We start from the raw sequence: 20747 nt of genomic DNA, 5'->3' as shown, positions 1-20747 counted from the left end.
GGACATCACCCCCAACCCCCCCAGGACACCACCCCCCACCCCCCCAACCCCCCCAGGACGACATCACCCCCACCCCCCCACCCCCCAGGACATCACCCCCCCACACCCCCACCCCCCCAGGAGGATATCACCCCCCACCCCCCCAGGACATCACCCCCCCACACCCCCACCCCCCCAGGACACCACCCCCACCCCCCCAACCCCCCCAGGACGACATCACCCCCCACCCCCCCAGGAGGATATCACCCCCCACACCCCCACCCCCCCAGGAGGATATCACCCCCCACACCCCCACCCCCCCAGGGAGGATATCACCCCCCCCCCCACCCCCCCAGGAGGATATCACCCCCCCCCACCCCCCCAGGAGGATATCACCCCCCCACCCCCCCACCCCCCCAGGAGGATATCACCCCCCACCCCCCCACCCCCCCAGGAGGATATCACCCCCCCCCCCACCCCCCCAGGAGGATATCACCCCCCACCCCCCCAGGAGGATATCACCCCCACACCCCCCAGGAGGATATCACCCCCCCACCCCCCCAGGAGGATATCACCCCCCAACCCCCCCGGAGGACATCACCCCCCCAACCCCCAAACCCCCAGGAGGATATCACCCCCCAACCCCCCCAGGAGGATATCACCCCCCCCCACCCCCCCAGGAGGATATCACCCCCCCACCCCCAGGAGGATATCACCCCCCCACCCCAGGAGGATATCACCCCCCCACCCCCAGGAGGATATCACCCCCCCCCCCACCCCCCCAGGAGGATATCACCCCCCACCCCCAGGAGGATATCACCCCCCCACCCCCCCAGGAGGATATCACCCCCCCACCCCCAGGAGGATATCACCCCCCCACCCCTAGGAGGATATCACCCCCCCCCCACCCCCAGGAGGATATCACCCCCCCACCCCCAGGAGGATATCACCCCCCACCCCAGGAGGATATCACCCCCCACCCCCCAGGAGGATATCACCCCCCACCCCCCAGGAGGATATCACACCCCACCCCCCCAGGAGGATATCACCCCCCCACCCCCCCAGGAGGATATCACTCTGCACAACACACACAGACTGTACAGAACTGCAAACTCTCAGCAATAAACAGGGAGCAGTTGGACCTGGAGAGAGAGAGAGAGAAAATGAATCTTTACAATCTTAAAGGGGGTGAAGGAACAGAGAGACCGGGGGGTTCATATAGTAAATCTTTGAAGGTGGCCGGACAGGTAGATACAGCTGTTAAAAAAGCATCCGGGATACACGGCTTTATAAATAGGGGCATAGAATACAACAGTCAGGAAGTTATGATGAACCTTTATATATAACACTGGTTAGGCCTCAGCGAGAGACTGTTCAGTTTGCAGAGCTATGGGGAGAGGGCGGGGGAGTGGGGTTGATCAGGGCTATGGGGAGAGAGTGGGGGAGTGGGGTTGATCAGGGCTATGGGGAGAGAGCGGGGGAGTGGGGTTGATCAGGGCTATGGGAGAGCGCGGGGGAGTGGGGTTGATCAGGGCTATGGGGAGAGAGCGGGGAGTGGGGTTGATCAGGGCTATGGGGAGAGAGCGGGGGAGTGGGGTTGATCAGGGCTATGGGGAGAGAGCGGGGGAGTGGGGTTGATCAGGGCTATGGGGAGAGAGCGGGGGAGTGGGGTTGATCAGGGCTATGGGGAGAGAGCGGGGGGAGTGGGGTTGATCAGGGCTATGCGGAGAGTGGGGGAGTGGGGTTGATCAGGGCTATGGGGAGAGAGCGGGGGAGTGGGGATGATCAGGGCTATGGGGAGAGAGCGGGGGAGTGGGGTTGATCAGGGCTATGGGGAGAGCGCGGGGGAGTGGGGTTGATTGGGGCTATGGGGGGAGAGTGGGGGAGTGGGGTTGATTTGGAAGCTCTTTTCAAAAAGCGGCACAGATACGATGGGCCAAATGTCCTCCTTCTGTGCTCTATAATTCTATGATTTACACAGCACCCTTCACCTTTCAGAAAGAATAGTCGGGAGGTGTTGGACACTCAAGGGTTTGTACCCTCGCTGGGTGTTGGGATCAGGAGGGGGGATTAACTGGGGATGGGAAGGTGACCAAAAGAGAGGTCAAAGAGGTGGGTCTTGAGACGGGGAAGATCTTGAGAAAGCGAGTGAAGAGCAAGTGAGAAAACATTTATTTTGGTTTTCATAATAACAACAATAATAATCCTTACATCTGAGCTACAGTAGCAGGTTTCACATCAGGACAGTCTCACAACGCTTCACAGGATATCCTGTAAGGTGCAGTGACTGTCTTTTGTGGATGAATTGATTAATTGTCAGCAAAACCCACACTGCGTTGCACTGGGCAGAAACGGTTGTCACTGTGAACGGCCAGTGAGGATTGTACAAAATGAAGAGCTGCCCTGGCCCAGCTCAGCCAAGGCTGCTTTTAATATAATAGTAGATAGATTTCTGCTAAATAAATAATGTCCGTGGATATATAGTTTGGGGACACGACATGTCAAGCGACTGCCAGGACAGTGGAAGGCGAACTAGATGGACCTCGGTCTTCTTTCGCCAGCAAATTCTTATGTTGGTAAACCAGGTAAAGGACGCTGCCTGGTGGTGAGACGCGGCATTTCGTCACAGTTTTACAATCTGAAGCTGCCCCTGGACTGGCTGAGGTCCCAGAAATTTCTGTTTTTATTTGAGATTTCCAGCATCTGCAGTATTTTGCCTTTAGTATTACATACTGTGTGGTGTGAAGCGAGCTGGGCAGAGGGAACAGAACGGCGTCCGTCTGATCAATCTTCGAAAGGAATTAAAGAGGAAATTAGAGAATTGTGGGAATGTGAAATTCTCTGCCACAAACTGTAGTTACTGTAAAGTCTGTAAATTATTTTATGGGAATGAGATGGATGTCTGAAGAGGAGGAATATTAATATATAAAGGGGGAGGGGGGCAGGGGGAGAGGGGGCAGGGGGGAGAGGGGGGCAGCGGGGAGTGGTTGGTCTGCGGGGAAACCCTGGATCCCAAAGTGAGAGGTTTGGGGGTAATAGGGTTATTGGAGGTGGGGCTAGGATTGGGGGCGGGGTTAGGATTGGGGCGGGGCTCGGGTTGGGGGCGGGGTTAGGATTGGGGGCGGGGTTAGTGTTGGGGCGGGGCTCGGGTTGGGGGCGGGTCAGGATTGGGGGCGGGGTTAGTGTTGGGGCGGGGCTCGGGTTGGGGGCGGGGTCAGGATTGGGGGCGGGGTTAGTGTTGGGGCGGGGCTCGGGTTGGGGGCGGGTCAGGATTGGGGCGGGGTTAGTGTTGGGGCGGGGCTCGGGTTGGGGGGGGTTAGGATTGGGGGCGGGTTAGGATTGGGGCGGGGCTCGGGTTGGGGGCGGGGTTAGTGTTGGGGCGGGGCTCGGGTTGGAACCCATTTCCCCACCTTCTGTCACCAAACTCATCCTGTCCCTGAAACCCACCACTTACCCCCTTGACCCCATCCCCACTCCACTCCTTATCTCCCAGCTCCACCTCCTTGCCCCACTTCTCACAGACATCATCAACCTGTCCCTCTCCTGTGGCTCTGTTCCCATTCCCCTCAAAACTGCCATCATCACTCCCACCTTGAAAAAACCCTCCCTTGATGCGTCGCAGCTGTCAAGCTACCGGCCATCTCCAACCTCCCCTTCCTGTCCAAGGTCCTTGAAAGAGTTGTCGCCTCCCGGCTGCGCTCTTTCCTCTCCACCCACTCACTTTTTGAACCCCTCCAGTCGGGTTTCCGTGCTGCCCATAGCACAGAAACCGCCCTGGTCAAGGTCACTGATGACATCCTGACCATCTGCGAGAGGGCTCCCTCTGCCTCCTCGTCCTCCTCGACCTATTGGCCGCATTCGATACGGTCGACCACTCTATCCTCCTCCACCGCTTGTCCTCCCACCTCAACCTTCAAGGCCCTGTCCTTGAGTGGTTTAGGTCGTACCTCTCCCACCGTCTTCATTTTGTCTCTGCAAACGGCTTTTCCTCCACCCCCCGCACTGTCTCGTGCGGTGTCCCTCAGGGCTCTGTCCTCGGTCCCCTCCTCTTCACCCTCTATACGCTCCCCCTGTGGTGACATCATCCGCAGACATGGGGTTAACTTCCACATGTATGCGGATGACACCCAACTCTACCTTTCCTCCTCTACCCTCAACTCCACGACCACCGATGTCCTGACAGCTGTCTGTCCGACATCGAGTCCTGGACGAGAGACAACTTTCTTCAGCTCAACGTGTGCAAAACTGAGGCCCTCCTGATTGGCTCACGTCAGCGCCTCCGCACCTCAGGCGCTGACACCATCAGCTCCGCACTCTCCACCTCTCAAAGCCATCAGGAACCTCGGGGTTCTGTTCGACCCTGAGCTGTCCTTTCTCCCTCATATCCGCACCACAACCGGCACCGCCTTCCATCACCTCCGGAACATCGCCAGACTACGGCATTACCTCCACGCCTTTATCACCTCAAGGCTGGACTATGGGAACTCTCTCCTCGTCGGCCTTCCCGGCCCTCCCTCCACACTGCAGGTCATTCAGAACTCTGCAGCTCGTGTACTGTCCCGCACCAGACACTGCGCCCACATCACTCCCACCCTCGCCCTCACCCTCGCCCTCACCCTCGCCCTCGCTCGCCTCCACTGGCTTCCCATCCCCCAGAGGATCGAATTCAAGATCCTCATCCTCACCTACAAGGCCATTCACGGCCTCGCTCCCTCCTACCTCTCCGACCTACTATCCCCCTACCTACCTGCCCGTACCCTCTGGCTCCCGTCTGCTCCACACCCCCCGCCCCAACCGCCCTACCATCGGTGGCCTTCAGCCTCTCAGCCCCGAGGCTCTGGAACTCTATCCCCAGTGCCTTCGCCGCTTCCTCCCTTTCCTCCTTCAAGGCCGGTCTCAAGACCTTTCTCTTTGACCTTCAGCCTTCAGCTCCACTCTCGACTCTCTACCCCCTCCCTCAACCTGACCATTTCCCCCCTCCTCGCTCCCTCCCTTCCCTCCCTCACCCTGACCATTTCCCCCCTCCTCGCTCCCTCCCTTCCCTCCCCTCACACTGACCATTTCCCCCCTCCTCACTCCCTCCCTTCCCTCCCCTCACCCTGACCGTTTCCCCCCAATGCTCGGGTCCGACCCAACTGTCCAGCGCCTTGGGACGTCCTCCCGACATGAAAGGCGCTCTATAAATGAAATCTTGTTGTTGTTGTTGGGGGCGGGTCTCGGATTGGGGGCGGGGCTCGAGTTGGGGGCGGGGTTAGCGTTGGGGGCGCCAGTGTTGGGGGCGGGGCTCGAGTTGGGGGCGTGGTTCGGGTTGCAGGCGGGGCTCGGATTGGGGGCAGGGCTCGGGTTGTCGGAGCTCGTGTTGTGGGCGGGGTTAGTGTTGTGGGCGGGGTTAGCGTTGGGGGCGGGGCTCGGGTTTGGGGTGGGCCTCAGGTTGGGGGCGGGGTTCGAGATGGGGGGGCTCGGGGTGGGAGTGGGGCTCGGGGTGGGGGCGGGGCACGGGGTGGGGGCGGGGCACGGGGTGGGTGTGTGGGCGGGGCTCGGGGAGGGGGCGGGGCTCGGAGAGAGGGCGGGGCTCGGGGAAGGGGCGGGGCTCAGGTGGGGGTGGGGCTCGGGGTGTGGGCGGGGCTCGGGGTGGGTGTGGGCACGGGGCTCGGGGAGGGGGCGGGGCTCGGGGCTCGGGGTGGGTGTGGGGGCGGGGCTCGGAGAGGGGGCGGGGCGCGGGTTGGGCGGGGCGCGGGGTGGGGGCGGCCTGACCGCGGAGCGGAAGTTGCAGTCAATGTCCCGGATGCAGTAGGAGCTGGTTGCCAGGAGACGGGGCCGCGGGTCAGCAACTGCCAGAGACATGGAGGAGGATGTGGACACAAACCCGAGAGTGAGTGTGTGTGAGAGAGAGAGTGTGAGAGCGAGTGAGAGAGAGTGTGTGAGAGAGAGAAAGAGAGAGTGTGTGAGAGAGAGTGTGAGAGAGAGTGAGAGAAAGTGTGAGAGAGTGTGTGAGAGAGAGAGTGTGAGAGTGTGTGAGAGAGTGAGAGAGAGAGAGAGAGAGAGTGTGTGAGAGAGAGAGTGAGAGAGCGAGTGAGAGAGAATGTGCGAGAGAGAGAAAGAGAGAGTGTGTGAGAGAGTGTGAGAGTGAGAGTGTGTGAGAGAGAGAGTGAGAGAGTGTGTGTGAGAGAGTGTGTGAGAGAGAGTGAGAGAGTGTGTGAGAGAGAGTGAGAGAGTGTGTGAGAGAGAGTGTGAGAGTGAGAGTGTGTGAGAGAGAGAGTGAGAGAGTGTGTGTGAGAGAGTGTGTGAGAGAGAGAGTGAGAGAGTGTGTGTGAGAGAGTGTGTGAGAGAGAGTGAGAGGTGTGTGAGAGAGAGTGAGAGAGTGTGTGAGAGAGAGTGTGAGAGAGAGTGTGAGAGTGAGAGTGTGTGAGAGAGAGAGTGAGAGAGTGTGTGTGAGAGAGTGTGTGAGAGAGAGAGTGAGAGAGTGTGTGTGAGAGAGTGTGTGAGAGAGAGTGAGAGAGTGTGTGAGAGAGAGTGAGAGAGTGTGTGAGAGAGAGTGTGAGAGTGAGAGTGTGTGAGAGAGGAGTGAGAGAGTGGTGTGAGAGAGTGTGTGAGAGAGAGTGAGAGAGTGTGTGAGAGAGAGTGTGAGAGAGAGAGTGAGAGAGTGTGTGTGAGAGAGTGTGTGAGAGAGAGTGAGAGAGTTTGAGAGTGTGTGTGAGAGAGAGTGAGAGAGTGTGAGAGAGAGAGTGAGAGAGTGTGTGTGAGAGAGTGTGAGAGAGAGAGTGTGTGAGAGAGAGTGTGAGAGAGTGTGTGAGAGAGAGAGTGTGAGAGAGAGTGTGAGAGAGAGTGTGTGTGAGTGAGAGTGTTTGTGAGAGAGAGAGTGAGAGAGAGTGTGAGAGTGAGAGTGTGTGAGAGAGTGAGAGAGAGAGCGAGAGAGAGAGTGTGTGAGAGAGAGAGTGAGAGAGCGAGTGAGAGAGAATGTGTGTGAGAGTGTGAGAGAGAGAGTGTGAGAGAGTGTAAGTATGAGAGAGTGAGGATGAGGATGTGTGTGTGAGTATGAGAGAGAGTGAGAATGAGTGTGTGTGAGTGAGAGAGAGAGTAAGTGAGAGTGAGGATGAGGGTGTGTGTGAGAGTATGAGAGAGAGTGAGAGTGTGTGTGTAAGAGAGTGTGAGTGTATGAGAGTAAGAGAAGGAGAATGAGAGTGTGTGAGAGAGTGAGAGTATGAGAGTAAGAGAAGGAGAATGAGAGTATGTGTGAGAGATTGTGAGAGTATGAGAGAGAGTAAGAGAGAGTGAGAGTGTGTGTGAGAAGTGTGAGAGAGTGTGTGTTTGGGGTCCTGCTTGGGGCGGGGTGAGGGGTGGGGGGTTGTGTGTCTGTTTGGGTGTCCTATTGGGGGTGAGGGGTGTGTGTTTGGGGGTGCTGTTGGGGGTGAGGGTGTGTGTGTTTGGGGGTGCTGTTGGGGGTGAGGGTGTGTGTGTTTGGGGGTGCTGTTGGGGTGAGGGTGTGTGTTTGGGGGTGCTGTTGGGGTGAGGGGGTGTGTGTTTGGGGGTGCTGTTGGGGGTGAGGGTGTGTGTGGGGGTGCTGTTGGGGGTGAGGGGGTGTGTGTTTGGGGGTGCTGTTGGGGGTGAGGGTGTGTGTGTTTGGGGTGCTGTTGGGGGTGAGGGGGTGTGTGTTTGGGGGTGCTGTTGGGGGTGAGGGTGTGTGTGTTTGGGGGTGCTGTTGGGGGTGAGGGTGTGTGTGTTTGGGGGTGCTGTTGGGGGTGAGGGTGTGTGTGTTTGGGGGTGCTGTTGGGGGTGAGGGTGTGTGTGTTTGGGGGTGCTGTTGGGGGTGAGGGTGTGTGTTTGGGGGTGCTGTTGGGGGTGAGGGTGTCCCTGATCATGTTATTTCTTTCAGATGGTGAAGACGGGCCGCCGAGCTCGCCAGGCTCTGGAGCCCTCACAGGAGGAAACCCTCGTCACTCGCCAAACCCCGTCCACTGGCTGCTTGGCTGAGGTGGTTACTGTGTCCCTGACAGTCAGTCACTCAGGGCGCTGGCCCTGCGGGGGAGAGACCAAGCACCACAGAGCGAGGGAGCCCGAGGGCCGTCAGTAAAGACACAGTCAACAACAACTTGCGTTTATACAGTGCCCCACACGCAGGGTAGCGTCCCAGGCCGCTTGGCAGTGGGGGAGCACGATGCTGAGCCTGGGGGAGGGTGGCGGTCAATGACGCAGGGGGCTGGCAGGTGTAGAGGCTGAGCCCGACAGTGTGAGGGGACTGCAGTGAAATGCGATGGCTTCCCCAAGGTGCTGAGCTATTGTTGGTGGGAATCCAGTGCAGAGAAGGGGGTTCAGTAAAGCTATTTACTGTCTGTGTTTGCCCTCCCCCAGGGGCCCCCCGGGAAGCCCGCTCGGCGGCAGGGAGGATGGGCCGACGACACCGCACGCTCAGCCAAGTAAGTTTGTCCTCTTTGTGGGGGAGGGGGACCTAAACCCAGGGGGGTTCTGTTTGTTACCCAGCAGTGAAGGTCCTGCATTACACTGAAGCACATTCAGGTGCCCGGGGTGAGAGGCTCAAGTGCCCGGGGTGGGAGGCTCAGGTGCCCGGGGTCAGGCAGCTCTGGTGCCCGGGGTCAGGCGGCTCTGGTGCCCGGGGTCAGGCGGCTCTGGTGCCCGGGGTCAGCCTGTGGAAACTGATGGCTGAGTAATCGGGTGCAACAGCGTGAACTGGAGACCAGATTATTTATTGAGAAGCAGAAGGTTTATGCAGAGTCTCCACCAGGGCGCAGCGCGGTCTCACAGCTCAGCCCTGGTGTGACTGACACTGCACTGAGCAGCTCCAGGTTAGGACGTCTGTCACAGTCAGCCATCTGGAGATCCAGACGATGGACATGGTTAAGGTGATGAAAGGGTTTCAGAATTAACCATGAAAAACTCTTTCCACTGATAGGAAATGTGACTGTGCGGTGGGGTATCTCTGTCAAAGCAGAACAACAACAGCAGAACAATAACTTGCGTTTACACAGCGCCCCTCACACAGGGTAGCGTCCCAGAGCGCTTGACAGTGACGGAGCACGATGCCATGCCGGGGAGAGGAGAACCTGACCTGAGGCATGGTCGAAATGCGAAGGTCTTTAGGCTAACCTAAAGATGGGGAAGGAAGAGGCAAGACGGATAGAGGAAGAGTGTTCAAGGGTTTCGGGGCATAGTGGCTGAAAATGCGGCCATAGAATTATACAGCACAGAAGGAGGCCATTAGGCCCATCGTGTCTATACCGCTCTTTGAAAAGATCTATCCAAACTAGTCCCACCCCCCGTTCTCGCCCCATAGCCCGGCAAACTTGTCCTCCCCAAATAATTATCTACTCTCTTAAAAGCTGTTATTGAATCGGCTTCCACCGGCCTTTCAGGCAATGCATTCCAGATCCCAACAACTCGCTGTATGAAAACATTTCTCCTCACATCCCCTCTGTTGTTTTTAACACCTATTTTAACTCGGTGTCCTCGGGTTACTGACCCACCCGCCAGTGGGAATAGTTTCTCCTTGTTCTCCCTATCGAATCCCCTCATCATTTTGAAAACTTCTATTAAGTCTCCTCTTAACCTTCTCTGCTCCAAGGAGAATAATCCAAGCTTCTCGAGCCTCTCCTGATAACTGAAGTCCCTCATTCCTGGTACCATTCTGGTCAATCTCCTTTGCATCCTCTCCAATGTCTTGACATCCTTCCTAAAGTGAGGGGCCCAGAACTGAACACAGTCTCTAACTGAGGCCTAACCAGTGTTTTATATAAAGGTTCATCATAACTTCCTGACTGTTGTATTCTATGCCCCTATTTATAAAGCCGTGTATCCCGGATGCTTTTTTAACAGCTGTATCTACCTGTCCGGCCACCTTCAAAGATTTACCATATGAACCCCCCGGTCTCTCTGTTCCTTCACCCCCTTTAAGATTGTATCATCAGCGTATATTGTCTCTCCTCATTCTTCCTCCCAAACTGCATCGATTCGCATTTCTCCACATTAAACTTCATCTGCCACGTGTCGGCCCATTTTCCCAGTCTGTCTATGTCTAGTAAAGCTCCCTCCACCCCGTTCACACTCCCAGGTCAGGGGCAGCAAGTCTTAGTGTTGGGAGGAATGTGGAATGTTTGTGCTGAACTGGAACGTGCTGCTGGGTGCTGGGTATTGATCAGTCAGTGTGCTGAAGGGTAGGACAAGGTTAGCAAAGCTGTGAAGCAGCAAAATCAGTCTCTGCAGATTGTGTGAAAAATTCAGAGAGAATATGCAAACTGCAAATTAATGCTAGTCCATTGCCTCAAACTGAGTTGCTTGGAGGGTAGGCAGTGGGGTGTGTAGGAAGAGGGTTGGGTGGAGGCACTGGTGGGGGGTAGGCAACTGGAGGGGAGGAGGAGGGGAGGCAGTGGGGTGGGGGGGTGTAGGCAGTGGGGGAGGGTGTAGGCAGTGGGGGGGATTGGCAGTTGGGGGGTTTAGCAGTAGGCGGGTAGACAGTGGGGATAGGCAGTGGGAGGGCTGGGCAGTGAGGGGGCTGGGCAGTGAGGGGGCTGGGCAGTGAGGGGGCTGGGCAGTGAGGGGGCTGGGCAGTGAGGGGGCTGGGCAGTGAGGGGCTGGGCAGTGAGGGGGCTGGGCAGTGAGGAGGGTGGGCAGTGAGGGGTGTGGGCAGTGAAGGGGGTGGGCAGTGAGGGGGTTGTGCAGTGAGGGGGGTTGGGCAGTGAGGGAGTTAGTGAGGGGTGGGCAGTGAGGGGGTTGGGCAGTGAGGGGGGTGGACAGTGAGTGAGAGGTGTGGGCAGTGAGGGGGTGTTAGTGAGGTGGGAGTAGGTAATGAGGGGGGTGGGCAGTGAAAGGGGGGTATTGAGGTGGGTAGGCAGTGAGGGGTGGGCAGTGAGGGGCTTAGGCAGTGAGCGGGAGGTAGGCAGTGAGCGGGAGGTAGGCAGTGAGGGGGGGTAGGCAATGAGGGGGGGTAGGCAGTGAGGCATGGTAGGTAATGAGGGGGTTGTAGGCAGTGAGGGGGTAGGCAGTGAGGGGGCACTGGTAGGCAGGGAGGGCGTAAGCAGTGGGAGGGGTAGGCAGTGAGGGGTTAGGCAGTGAGGAAGGGAGGCAATGAGACGGGGTAGGCAGTGAGGGGGGTAGGCACTAAGGGGAGGGTAGGCAGTGAGTGGGGGCAGGCAGTGAGGGGGTAAGCACTAAGGGGAGGGGAGGCAGTGAGTGGGGGGCAGGCAGTGAGTGGGGGGCAGGCAGTGAGTGGGGGGCAGGCGGTGAGTGGGGGGCAGGCGGTGAGTGGGGGGCAGGCGGTGAGTGGGGGGCAGGCGGTGAGTGGGGGTAGGCAGTGAGTGGGGGCAGGCAGTGAGGTGTTGCATGGTGTGTGGATGAGCATTAATTGGAGGAGGAGGGCAGGTGGGAGGGAGGGAGTGCAGTGGGGGAGGGAAGGAGGGAGGGAGGCTGATGTAATCAGATGGTGATGGAGTGTTGGGAGAGACCAGAACTGTCATTTTAATTAACTTTGTAAACTGCTGATTCAGCATCTGTACTGGTCCCCGGGCCCTGGGAAGGTCAGGAGAACTGTTTTCAAGACATTAAACCACGGAATGAAGTGTAACATGGCTGTTGAGATTGAGACAGGAACAATATGTAAAAGGAATTGGTTAGTGGGGAATGTGCATAGAGTGGAGACTCCAGCACTGATGTAATGGGGACGGCGGAGGGAAGGCCGTGCTCTCCCAGCACTGTGCTGCAGTGTCAGCCTGCGCTGTGATGGCAAGTCCCAATGTGAGGCCTGGTTGGGTAAATGTAACGCAGGCCTTGTCTTCTCGTTGCAGATCAGGACGCAAAGTTCCAGACGAGATTGAAGAGTAAGTTTGCCAGGACTGGAGTTTATTCCTCCCGTTAGTAACTGTTAGTCAGTGTGTCAGGGATGGCCACTCCCCTTCTGTCTGCCGCTGCTCGTCCCTCAGGCATGCTGTGGAGGAGCTGCTCTCACCACACATAGTGATTAACACTCCCCCAGTCACTGTGTGTGCCAACCCTCACTCACACAAACAACCTGTTGTGCCTCCTGAACCATGTAACCTAACCCCGCTCTCCCTCCCGTCCACTACACATTCCACACCATCCCACAGTCCCTTCGCCTCGCTCCCTCCCTCCCTCCCTCCCTCCCTCGCCTCCTTCAAGGCCCGTCTCAAGACACTCCTCTTTAACTGCTTTCAGCCTACCCCCCACCCTCCCTGCCCCCCCTCCTGATCCCAACCCCCAGCTCGGGTATATGTTAATGTAAATGTAATTTGTTTTCGTTGTGATTAATATTCCTTCTCATCAAGCATGTTTCTAATTGTTTATTGAGGGCAGGGATTCCTCTCTGCTCCTGTTAACCCCACAAGCCAAAGCCCTACTGGTCCTGAGCTGCACAAGCAGTGGGAAAGCTTTCCAGGGAGGCCTCTGTGGTGAAGTTTGAGGTTAGACTCTAATAGTTACCTGTTGCACACTCTGGTGGACTATACTGCACTCTGGTAGCCTGGCTCGGCCCGGCCGCTGGGAGTGCACAGGGTAATATAATAATCCTCGCTGGGGACCACATTAATCTTCCTCCCTCCCTCTCCCAACAGTAAGCGACTGAGACCAGACACCCCCGAGGGATCAGAGGATGGTGGAGGTGAGAAATTGTTAGCCATGTTGCTGGAGGGATGGGGTTGTGGCTGTACTGGGTTGTGGCTGCGGCTGTGGCTGTGGCTGTGGCTGTGCTGGGCTGTGGTGGCTGTGGTTGTGGCTGTGGTGGCTGTGGTTGTGGCTGTGCTGGGCTGTGGTGGCTGTGCTGGGCTGGGCTGTGGTGGCTGTGGTTGTGGCTGTGCTGGACTGTGGTGGCTGTGGTTGTGGCTGTGGTGGCTGTGGTTGTGGTGGCTGTGGTTGTGGCTGTGCTGGGCTGTGGTGGCTGTGCTGTGGTGGCTGTGGCTGTGGTTGTGGCTGTGCTGGGCTGTGGTGGCTGTGGCTGTGCTGTGGTGGCTGTGGTTGTGGCTGTGGTGGCTGTACTGGGCTGTGGTGGCTGGGGTTGTGGCTGTGGTGGCTGTACTGGGCTGTGCTGGGCTGTGGTGGCTGTGCTGGGCTGTGGTGGCTGGGGTTGTGGCTGTGGTGGCTGTGGCCGTGCTGTGGCGGACTGTGCTGTGTTAGGGTGACTCTGGCTCAGACACTGATGAGCTGCTGCTAGCGCAGATTCTGCAATAATTGTTCAATTTCTCTTCACATCAACAAGGGAAAATAGGCTGTCCAGACTGAGCAGGTCCCTAAATAACACACTCACACACACACAGCGCTATTTCCACAGGTTAATTTGCTGTGTATTTACTGATAAGAGTTGTGTATATATCAATCAATATCTTTGCGAGTGGCACTCTCTCTGCGTGCCTGGCTGTGGGGTGTGGGAGCAGAGAGGGCCGGTAATGAGCTGAGCGGGAGCTGCCTGGTGGAAGGGCTGGAATTAGGTCTGAATTGGAGAGTTGATGCAAATGGGCCAATGCCTAACGCCAGTCATCTGTCTTCAGCAAAGTTCTGACACCCACATCAGCAGCTGAGTGAGTGAGACACACTGCTGATGGAAAGGTCTGATCAGATCAGACACAGCCAGGCTGAGACATCAAGGGGTGGGGGGGAGGGGAGTGTGGCTGAGACAGTGACATGGTGGGGTGGGGGAGTGTGTGACTGAGAGACAGGGACATGGGGCTGTGGGGAGGGGCTGAGGGACAGTGACATGGAGTGGGGGGGCTGAGTGACAGGGATATGGGGCTGTGGGGGGGGGGGTGCTGAGAGACAGTGACATAGGGCTGTGGGGGGGCGAATGCTGAGAGACAGTGACATGGGGCTGTGGGTGGGGGGTGCTGACAGGGACATGGGTGGGGGGCTGAGAGACAGGGACGTGGGGGTGGGGGGGCTGAGAGACAGGGACATGGGTGGCTGGGCTGAGAGACAACGACGTGGGGGGGCTGAGAGACAGGGACGTGGGGCTGGGAGTGGGGGGGCTGAGAGACAGAGAAATGGTGGGGTGGGGGAGTGTGTGACTGAATTGTTAGGCTCACTCGAAGGGGCTCCTGAGAGAAGTCACCCTGCTCTTAGTGTCCAGGAGAGCAGGGCGGGGGGTGGGGGGTGAGAGCAGGGCGGGGGTGGGGGGAGAGCAGGGCAGGGGGAGAGCAGGGTGGGGGGGGTGAGCAGGGCGGGGGGGTGAGCAGGGCGGGGGGTGGGGGGTGAGAGCAGGGCAGGGGGAGAGCAGGGCGGGGTGAGCAGGGCGGGGGGGGTGAGCAGGGCGGGGGGGGTGAGCAGGGCGGGGGGGTGAGCAGGGCGGGGGGGGAGTGAGCAGGGCGGAGCAGGGCGGGGGGGAGAGCAGGGCGGGGGGGGGAGAGCAGGGCGGGGGGGGAGAGCAGGGCGGGGGGGGAGAGCAGGCGGGGGAGTGAGCAGGGCGGGGGGAGAGCAGGGCGGGGGGGAGAGCAGGGGGGGGGGGAGCAGGGGGGGGGGGGGGGGGGAGAGGCGGGGGGGGGGGGGGGGAGGAGCAGGGCGGGGGGGGGGGGGGAGAGCAGGGCGGGGGGGCGGGGGGGGGAGCAGGGCGGGGGGGAGAGCAGGGCGGGGGGGGAGAGCAGGGCGGGGGGGAGTGAGCAGGGCGGGGGGAGTGAGCAGGGCGGGGGGGGAGAGCAGGGCGGGGGGGGAGAGCAGGGCGGGGGGGGAGAGCAGGGCGGGGGGGGAGTGAGCAGGGCGGGGGGGAGTGAGCAGGGCGGGGGGGAGAGCGGGCGGGGGGGGGAGAAGGGGGGGGGGGGGAGAGCAGGGGGGGGGGGAGAGCAGGGCGGGGGGGAGTGAGCAGGGCGGGGGGGAGGAGCAGGGCGGGGGGGGGAGCAGGGCGGGGGGGGAGAGCAGGGCGGGGGGGAGTGAGCAGGGTGGGGGGGGAGAGCAGGGCGGGGGCGGGGGTGAGTAAAGCTGACAGTGTCACTGTACTGCTGTTGTGAGGGTGGAAACCCACCTGTCAGGACTTGTTGACGGGACACGGCCTGTAACCCCACATTGCTCCACTGACCACAGTGACGTCACATTACCCACTATCTGAATGGGCTCAGAGAGGGGATTTCTGTGCTCCAAGTACCAGCCAAGAAAATAATCTTTCTCTCTCTCTTTCCCTCACATTCTCTCTTTCCGTCTCTTTCCCTCAAATACATTGTCCACTGGCACCGTTGCCATCCCTTTAAAAACAGCCGCCATCACTCCTATCCTTAAAAAACCTTTCCTGGACCCATTCCTGCTCTCAAACTACCATCCCATCTCCAACCTCTCCTTCCTCTCCAAGATTGTGGAACGAGTTGTTGCTTCCCAGCTTCGTTCCTTTCTCTCCCACCAAGGAAGGAACCCCTCCAGTCGGGTTTCCGTGCCGCCCACAGCACAGACACCACCTGGTCAAAGTGACAAATGACATTCTGTCCATCTGCGACCAGGGCTCCCTCTGCCTCCTCGTCCTCCTCGACCTCTCTGCTGCCTTTGATACTGTTGACCACTCTATCCTCATCCACTGCCTCTCCTCTCACCTCAACCTTCACGGCTCGGTCCTTGACTGGTTCAGATCGTACCTCTCCACTTCATCTCCAAAAACGGCTTCTCTTCTAGTCCACACACCGTGTTGTGCGGCGTTCCTCAGGGCCTTGGTACGTCCTTCCAACGTAAAAGGCGCTATACAATTGTAATTTTGTATTGTTTTCTTTCTCTCTGACTATTCCACTCCTCTATCAGTGTTCTCTTTGCCTGTCAGTCGCTTTTGCATTGATGGCTGTCCTCGGTCCCCTCCTCTTCAATACCTACACGCTCCCTCTTGGTGACATCCTCCGCAGACATGGGGTTAACTTCTACATGAATGCAGATGACACCCAACTCTATCTGTCAGCCTTTTTGCCTCCACCCTTTGGAACTCCATCCCACATTCCCTTCGCCTCGCTCCCTCTCTTGCCTCATTGAAGGTGCATCTCAAAGCCCTCCTCTCGGTCCGCGCCCTCTTACCCTCCCTGCCCTCCATCCTCCTCGATCCCGAACCCCAGCTTGAGTCCAAATCCCTGACTGTCCAGCACCTTGGGATGTCCTCCCGAAGTGAAAGTCGCTCTGCGACTATTCCTCTCACTCTCAGTCAGTGTTCGCTCTGCCTCCCGGCCTTGCTTCTTTGATGGCTGTTAAGCGCCCTGCAGCTGCTGCTTAAGTTGCTGCTGTTGCTCCCAGGTTAAGTGCTGTTCCCGGCTAATGAGAGATTTGTGTTTGGGGACTGAGGTGATGTGTGAGGTGCGGGCAGAGCGGTGGCAGATGATTAGAGTGTGAGATGGGCTGAGTTAAGAGGCTGCCAGAAGCCAGTTGTGTGTAAATTGCTGGGGCTGAGACCAGCGGTGTGTGCTGTTACTGACATCCCAGAGGATTGCCATGTGGCTGCCCTCAGCCTTCATGTGACAATCACACACAAAGTGGTCAGGATTAAAGCTGATTTGCTACAGAACGTTCGGTGCTGAGTGTTAGCACTGCTCTTACCCGTTGTTACTGTTATTATACATTGAGTACACATATACAGAGTGAGACACAGTGTGTGAGAATAGTGAGACACTGTGTGTGTGTGTGCGCAGTGAGACACTGTGTGTGCGCAGTGAGACACTGTGTGTGCGCAGTGAGACACTGTGTGCGCAGTGAGAGACTGTGCACAGTGAGACACTGTGTTTGCGCAGTGAGACACTGTGTGTGTGAGCAGTGAGACACTGTGTGTGTGAGGAGTGAGACACTGTGTGTGAGGAGTGAGACACTGTGTGTGCGCAGTGAGACACTGTGTGTGCGCAGTGAGACACTGTGTGCGCGCAGTGAGACACTGTGTGTGTGAGCAGTGAGACACTGTGTGTGAGGAGTGAGACACTGTGTGTGCGCAGTGAGACACTGTGTGTGAGGAGTGAGACACTGTGTGTGAGGAGTGAGACACTGTGTGTGCGCAGTGAGACACTGTGTGTGAGGAGTGAGACACTGTGTGTGCGGAGTGAGACACTGTGTGCGCAGTGAGACACTGTGTGTGTGAGCAGTGAGACACTGTGTGTGTGAGCAGTGAGACACTGTGTGTGTGAGAGAGGTGAGACACTGTGTGCACAGTGAGACACTGTGTGTGAGAGAGGTGAGACACTGTGTGCGCAGTGAGACACTGTGTGTGTGAGAGAGGTGAGACACTGCGGACAGAACGCCCTCCTCACTAGTCTCCCCTCCTCCACAATTCCCCCTCCCCATGGTTAGAGGAGGTGCACGTATATGCGTGAGAAGGTGTGTGCGTTAGAGGGGGTATGTATGTGTGAGGGTGGGTGAAGGTGGCTGTGTGTGTGAGAGGGTGTGTGTATGTAGCTGTGTGTGTGAGAGGGTGTGTGTATGTAGCTGTGTGTGTGAGAGGGTGTGTGTATGTAGCTGTGTGTGTGAGAGGGTGTGTGTATGTAGCTGTGTGTGTGAGAGGGTGTGTGTATGTAGCTGTGTGTGTGAGAGGGTGTGTGTACGTATGTGTGTGTGCGGGTGTGTGTATGAGAGGGTGTGTGAGTGTGGGTTCTCAACAACAAAGAACAGCACTGCATAATAACATCATATTGTATTTTATACCCTCCCAACCTCCCCCCTGACCACCCCCCCCATCCTCCCCCCCCATCCTCCCCCCCATCCTCCCCCTGACCTCCCCCCAACACCCCCCCCATCCTCCCGCCTGACCACCCCCCCCATCCTCCCCCTGACCACCCCCCCAACACCCCCCCATCCTCCCCCCCAACACCCCCCCATCCTCCCCCTGACCACCCCCCATCCTCCCCCTGACCTCCCCCCAACACCCCCCCATCCTCCCCCTGACCCCCCCAACACCCCGCACATCCTCCCCCCTGACCTCTGACCTCCCCCCAACACCGCCCCCCATCCTACCCCCTGACCCCCCCCCAACACCCCCCCCAACCTCCCCCCTGCCCCCCCCCCCCCCCCGATGGTCTTGCCTTCTCCCCTTTCCATGCAGACATTCCCATTATCCCGGACCTGGAGGATGTGCAGGAGGAGGATCTCGCGATGCAGGTGGCCGCTCCCCCAAGGTACTGCCCCGCCAGGTACTCCCTCCCCCCAGGGTGGGGAGGTGTGTGTGTGGGGGGGGGGGGGGAGGTGTGTGTGTGGGGTCAGGTGTGTGTGTGGGGTCAGGTGTGTGTGTGTGGGGTCAGGTGTGTGTGTGTGTGTGTGGGGTCAGGTGTGTGTGTGTGTGTGTGTGTGGGGTCAGGTGTGTGTGGGGTCAGGTGTGTGTGTGGGGGAGGGGAAGCGCGCGCGTGGGGGAAGTGCGCGCACGTGGGAGGGAAGTGCGCGCGCGGGGCGGGGGTGCGCGGGGTGGGAGGTGTAGTGTGGGGGTTGTGTGTGGGGTGTGGGGGTTGTGTGTGGGGTGTGGGGGGTTGTGTGTGGGGTGGGGGGGGTTGTGTGTGGGGTGGGGGGGTTGTGTGTGGGGTGGGGGGGGTTGTGTGTGGGGTGGGGGGGGTTGTGTGTGGGGTGGGGGGTGTGTGTGGGTGGGGGGGCTGTGTGTGGGGTGGGGGGGTATGTGTGGGGTGGGGGGGATGTGGGGGGGGGGGCTGTGTGTGGGCTGGGGGGGCTGTGTGTGGGCTGGGGGGGCTGTGTGTGGGCTGGGGGGCTGTGTGTGGGCTGGGGGGGCTGTGTGTGGGCTGGCGGGGGCTGTGTGTGGGCTGGGGGGCTGTGTGGGCTGGGGGGGCTGTGTGTGGGCTGGGGGGGCTGTGTGTGGGCTGGGGGGCTGTGTGTGGGCTGGGGGGGCTGTGTGTGGGCTGGGGGGCTGTGTGTGGGCTGGGGGGCTGTGTGTGGGCTGGGGGGGCTGTGTGTGGGGTGGGGGGGCTGTGTGTGGGTGGGGGGGCTGTGTGTGGGGTGGGGGGCTGTGTGTGGGGTGGGGGGGCTGTGTGTGGGGTGGGGGGGCTGTGTGTGGGGTGGGGGGGCTGTGTGTGGGGTGGGGGGGCTGTGTGTGGGGTGGGGGGCTGTGTGTGGGGTGGGGGGGCTGTGTGTGGGGTGGGGGGGCTGTGTGTGGGGTGGGGGGCTGGTGTGGGGTGGGGGGCTGTGTGTGGGGTGGGGGGCTGTGTGTGGGGTGGGGGGGCTGTGTGTGGGGGGGGGGCTGTGTGTGGGTGGGGGGCTGTGTGTGGGTGGGGGGCTGTGTGTGGGGGGCTGTGTGTGGGGTGGGGGGCTGTGTGTGGGGTGGGGGGGTTGTGTGTGGGGTGGGGGGGCTGTGTGTGGGGTGGGGGTGCTGTGTGTGGGGTGGGGGGGTGTGTGTGGGGTGGGGGGGTTGTGTGTGGGGAGGTGTGACCCCCCCCTCCCTCTCTGCTCAGTATTCAGGTGAACAGAGTGATGACGTACCGTGACCTGGACAATGATCTGATGAAATACGCAGCTTTTCAGACTCTGGTGAGTCTTTAGCCCAACAGCACAGGGAGGGGGGCTGTCTGGGGGTGGGGGGGCGCGTGGTTCGGGGGGCATGGTGTGTGGGGTGGGGGCCGGTGGGGGGGTGCTAATGGGGGGTGGTATGCGGGGGGTGCTAGTGGGGCGGTTTGGGGTGGGGTTGCTAGTGGGGGGGGGTTCTGGGAGTGGGGGTGTAGTGGTGAGAGCTGCTGAGGTGTTGCTGTGTCTCCACAGGATGGAGAGATCGATCTGAAGTTACTGACCAGAGTCCTGTCAGCTGAGCAGGAAGTGAGAGAGGTGAGAGGGTATGTCAGCAATGGGAGGGTCTGCACACAGACATTGTGTGCTCCTGTGTGTGTGTTCCTGTGTGTGTGCTCCTGTGTGTGTGTGTGTGTGTTTGTGTGACTGGGTGTGCAATTTACTGGGGGCTGTGGCTTGATGTGTGTGTGGGGTGTGATTGCCGGGGCCTATGGCTGTGTGGGGGGGGGCGTGGCTGTGTGGGGGTGGGGCCGTGGCTGTGTGGGGGGGCCGTGGCTGTGTGGGGGGGGCCGTGGCTGTGTGGGGGGGGGCGTGGCTGTGTGGGGGGGGCCGTGGCTGTGTGGGGGGGCCGTGGCTGTGTGTGGGAGGGCCGTGGCTGTGTGGGGGGCCGTGGCTGTGTGTGGGAGGGCCGTGGCTGTGGGGGGGGCCGTGGCTGTGTGGGGGAGGGCCGTGGCTGTGTGGGGGGGGGCCGTGGCTGGGGGGGGGGGGGGCTGTGGCTGTGGGTGTGACTCACTGGGCTGTGGCTGTGGTGGGTTACAGGAGGACGAGAGCTGGGACTGGGAGCTGCTGTTCACTGAAGTGGCCTCTGATCTGCTGATGGAGTGTGACGATGGTGCGGGTCAGGGCGAAGAGGACCCCAAACAGCTGTCCCTGCAGGGCTGAGCCTGACCACTGACCTTTCCTTTTCCGTGTGTATAATGTCCTGTGTTATTAATGTTACTGTAATCAAATATCAAATACAATTAGATTTTCAGATATCTGTTCCCATCCTCACTTAGCTACGCGGGGGGGGGAGAGGGGTTGGGGGGGCAATGGCAGAACTAGCACCAACGTGGCTAGTAATACTGAGCCAACACCGTGGGGCACGCCGGGGGAATGGGGAGGGGATGCGTCAGTGGCACTGAGTCAGGCGTGGGTGGGGGGCTATGGTGTGGCACTGGGCCAGGCCTTGCGGGGACAGTGGCGCTGAGCCAGGCCTCGGTGGGGGGCGATGGGAGGGAGGGGGGGCACTGAGCCAGGCCTTGTGTGGCTGTATATGAGGCAGTGCTGACAGGCAGGCGCTGGGCAGCAGATAGCATCGCAGCTCGCCAGTGATCTGTTCGGAA

At 59.6% G+C, this 20747-nt stretch overlaps 1 protein-coding gene across 1 annotated transcript; it reads left to right on the top strand.

Annotated features, from left to right (window-relative positions):
• The first annotated feature begins 5750 nt into the window (after window positions 1–5750).
• On the top strand, window positions 5751–20392 carry ift43 (intraflagellar transport 43). Its single transcript, NM_001292381.1, has 9 exons — window positions 5751–5851; window positions 7853–7951; window positions 8329–8393; window positions 11772–11804; window positions 12555–12601; window positions 17966–18038; window positions 19314–19389; window positions 19618–19680; window positions 20182–20392. Exons 1-9 carry the CDS (start codon window positions 5822–5824, stop codon window positions 20302–20304), a joined length of 609 nt encoding a protein of 202 aa, NP_001279310.1. The 5' UTR covers window positions 5751–5821; the 3' UTR covers window positions 20305–20392.
• Window positions 20393–20747: the final 355 nt, after the last annotated feature.

This window comes from Callorhinchus milii, unplaced genomic scaffold (assembly GCF_018977255.1).
Source record: "Callorhinchus milii isolate IMCB2004 unplaced genomic scaffold, IMCB_Cmil_1.0 Scaffold9, whole genome shotgun sequence".
Classification (NCBI taxonomy): domain Eukaryota; kingdom Metazoa; phylum Chordata; class Chondrichthyes; order Chimaeriformes; family Callorhinchidae; genus Callorhinchus; species Callorhinchus milii.
The sequence above is the reverse complement of the archived record's forward strand: the minus strand, read 5'-3'. Positions and strand labels throughout refer to the sequence as shown.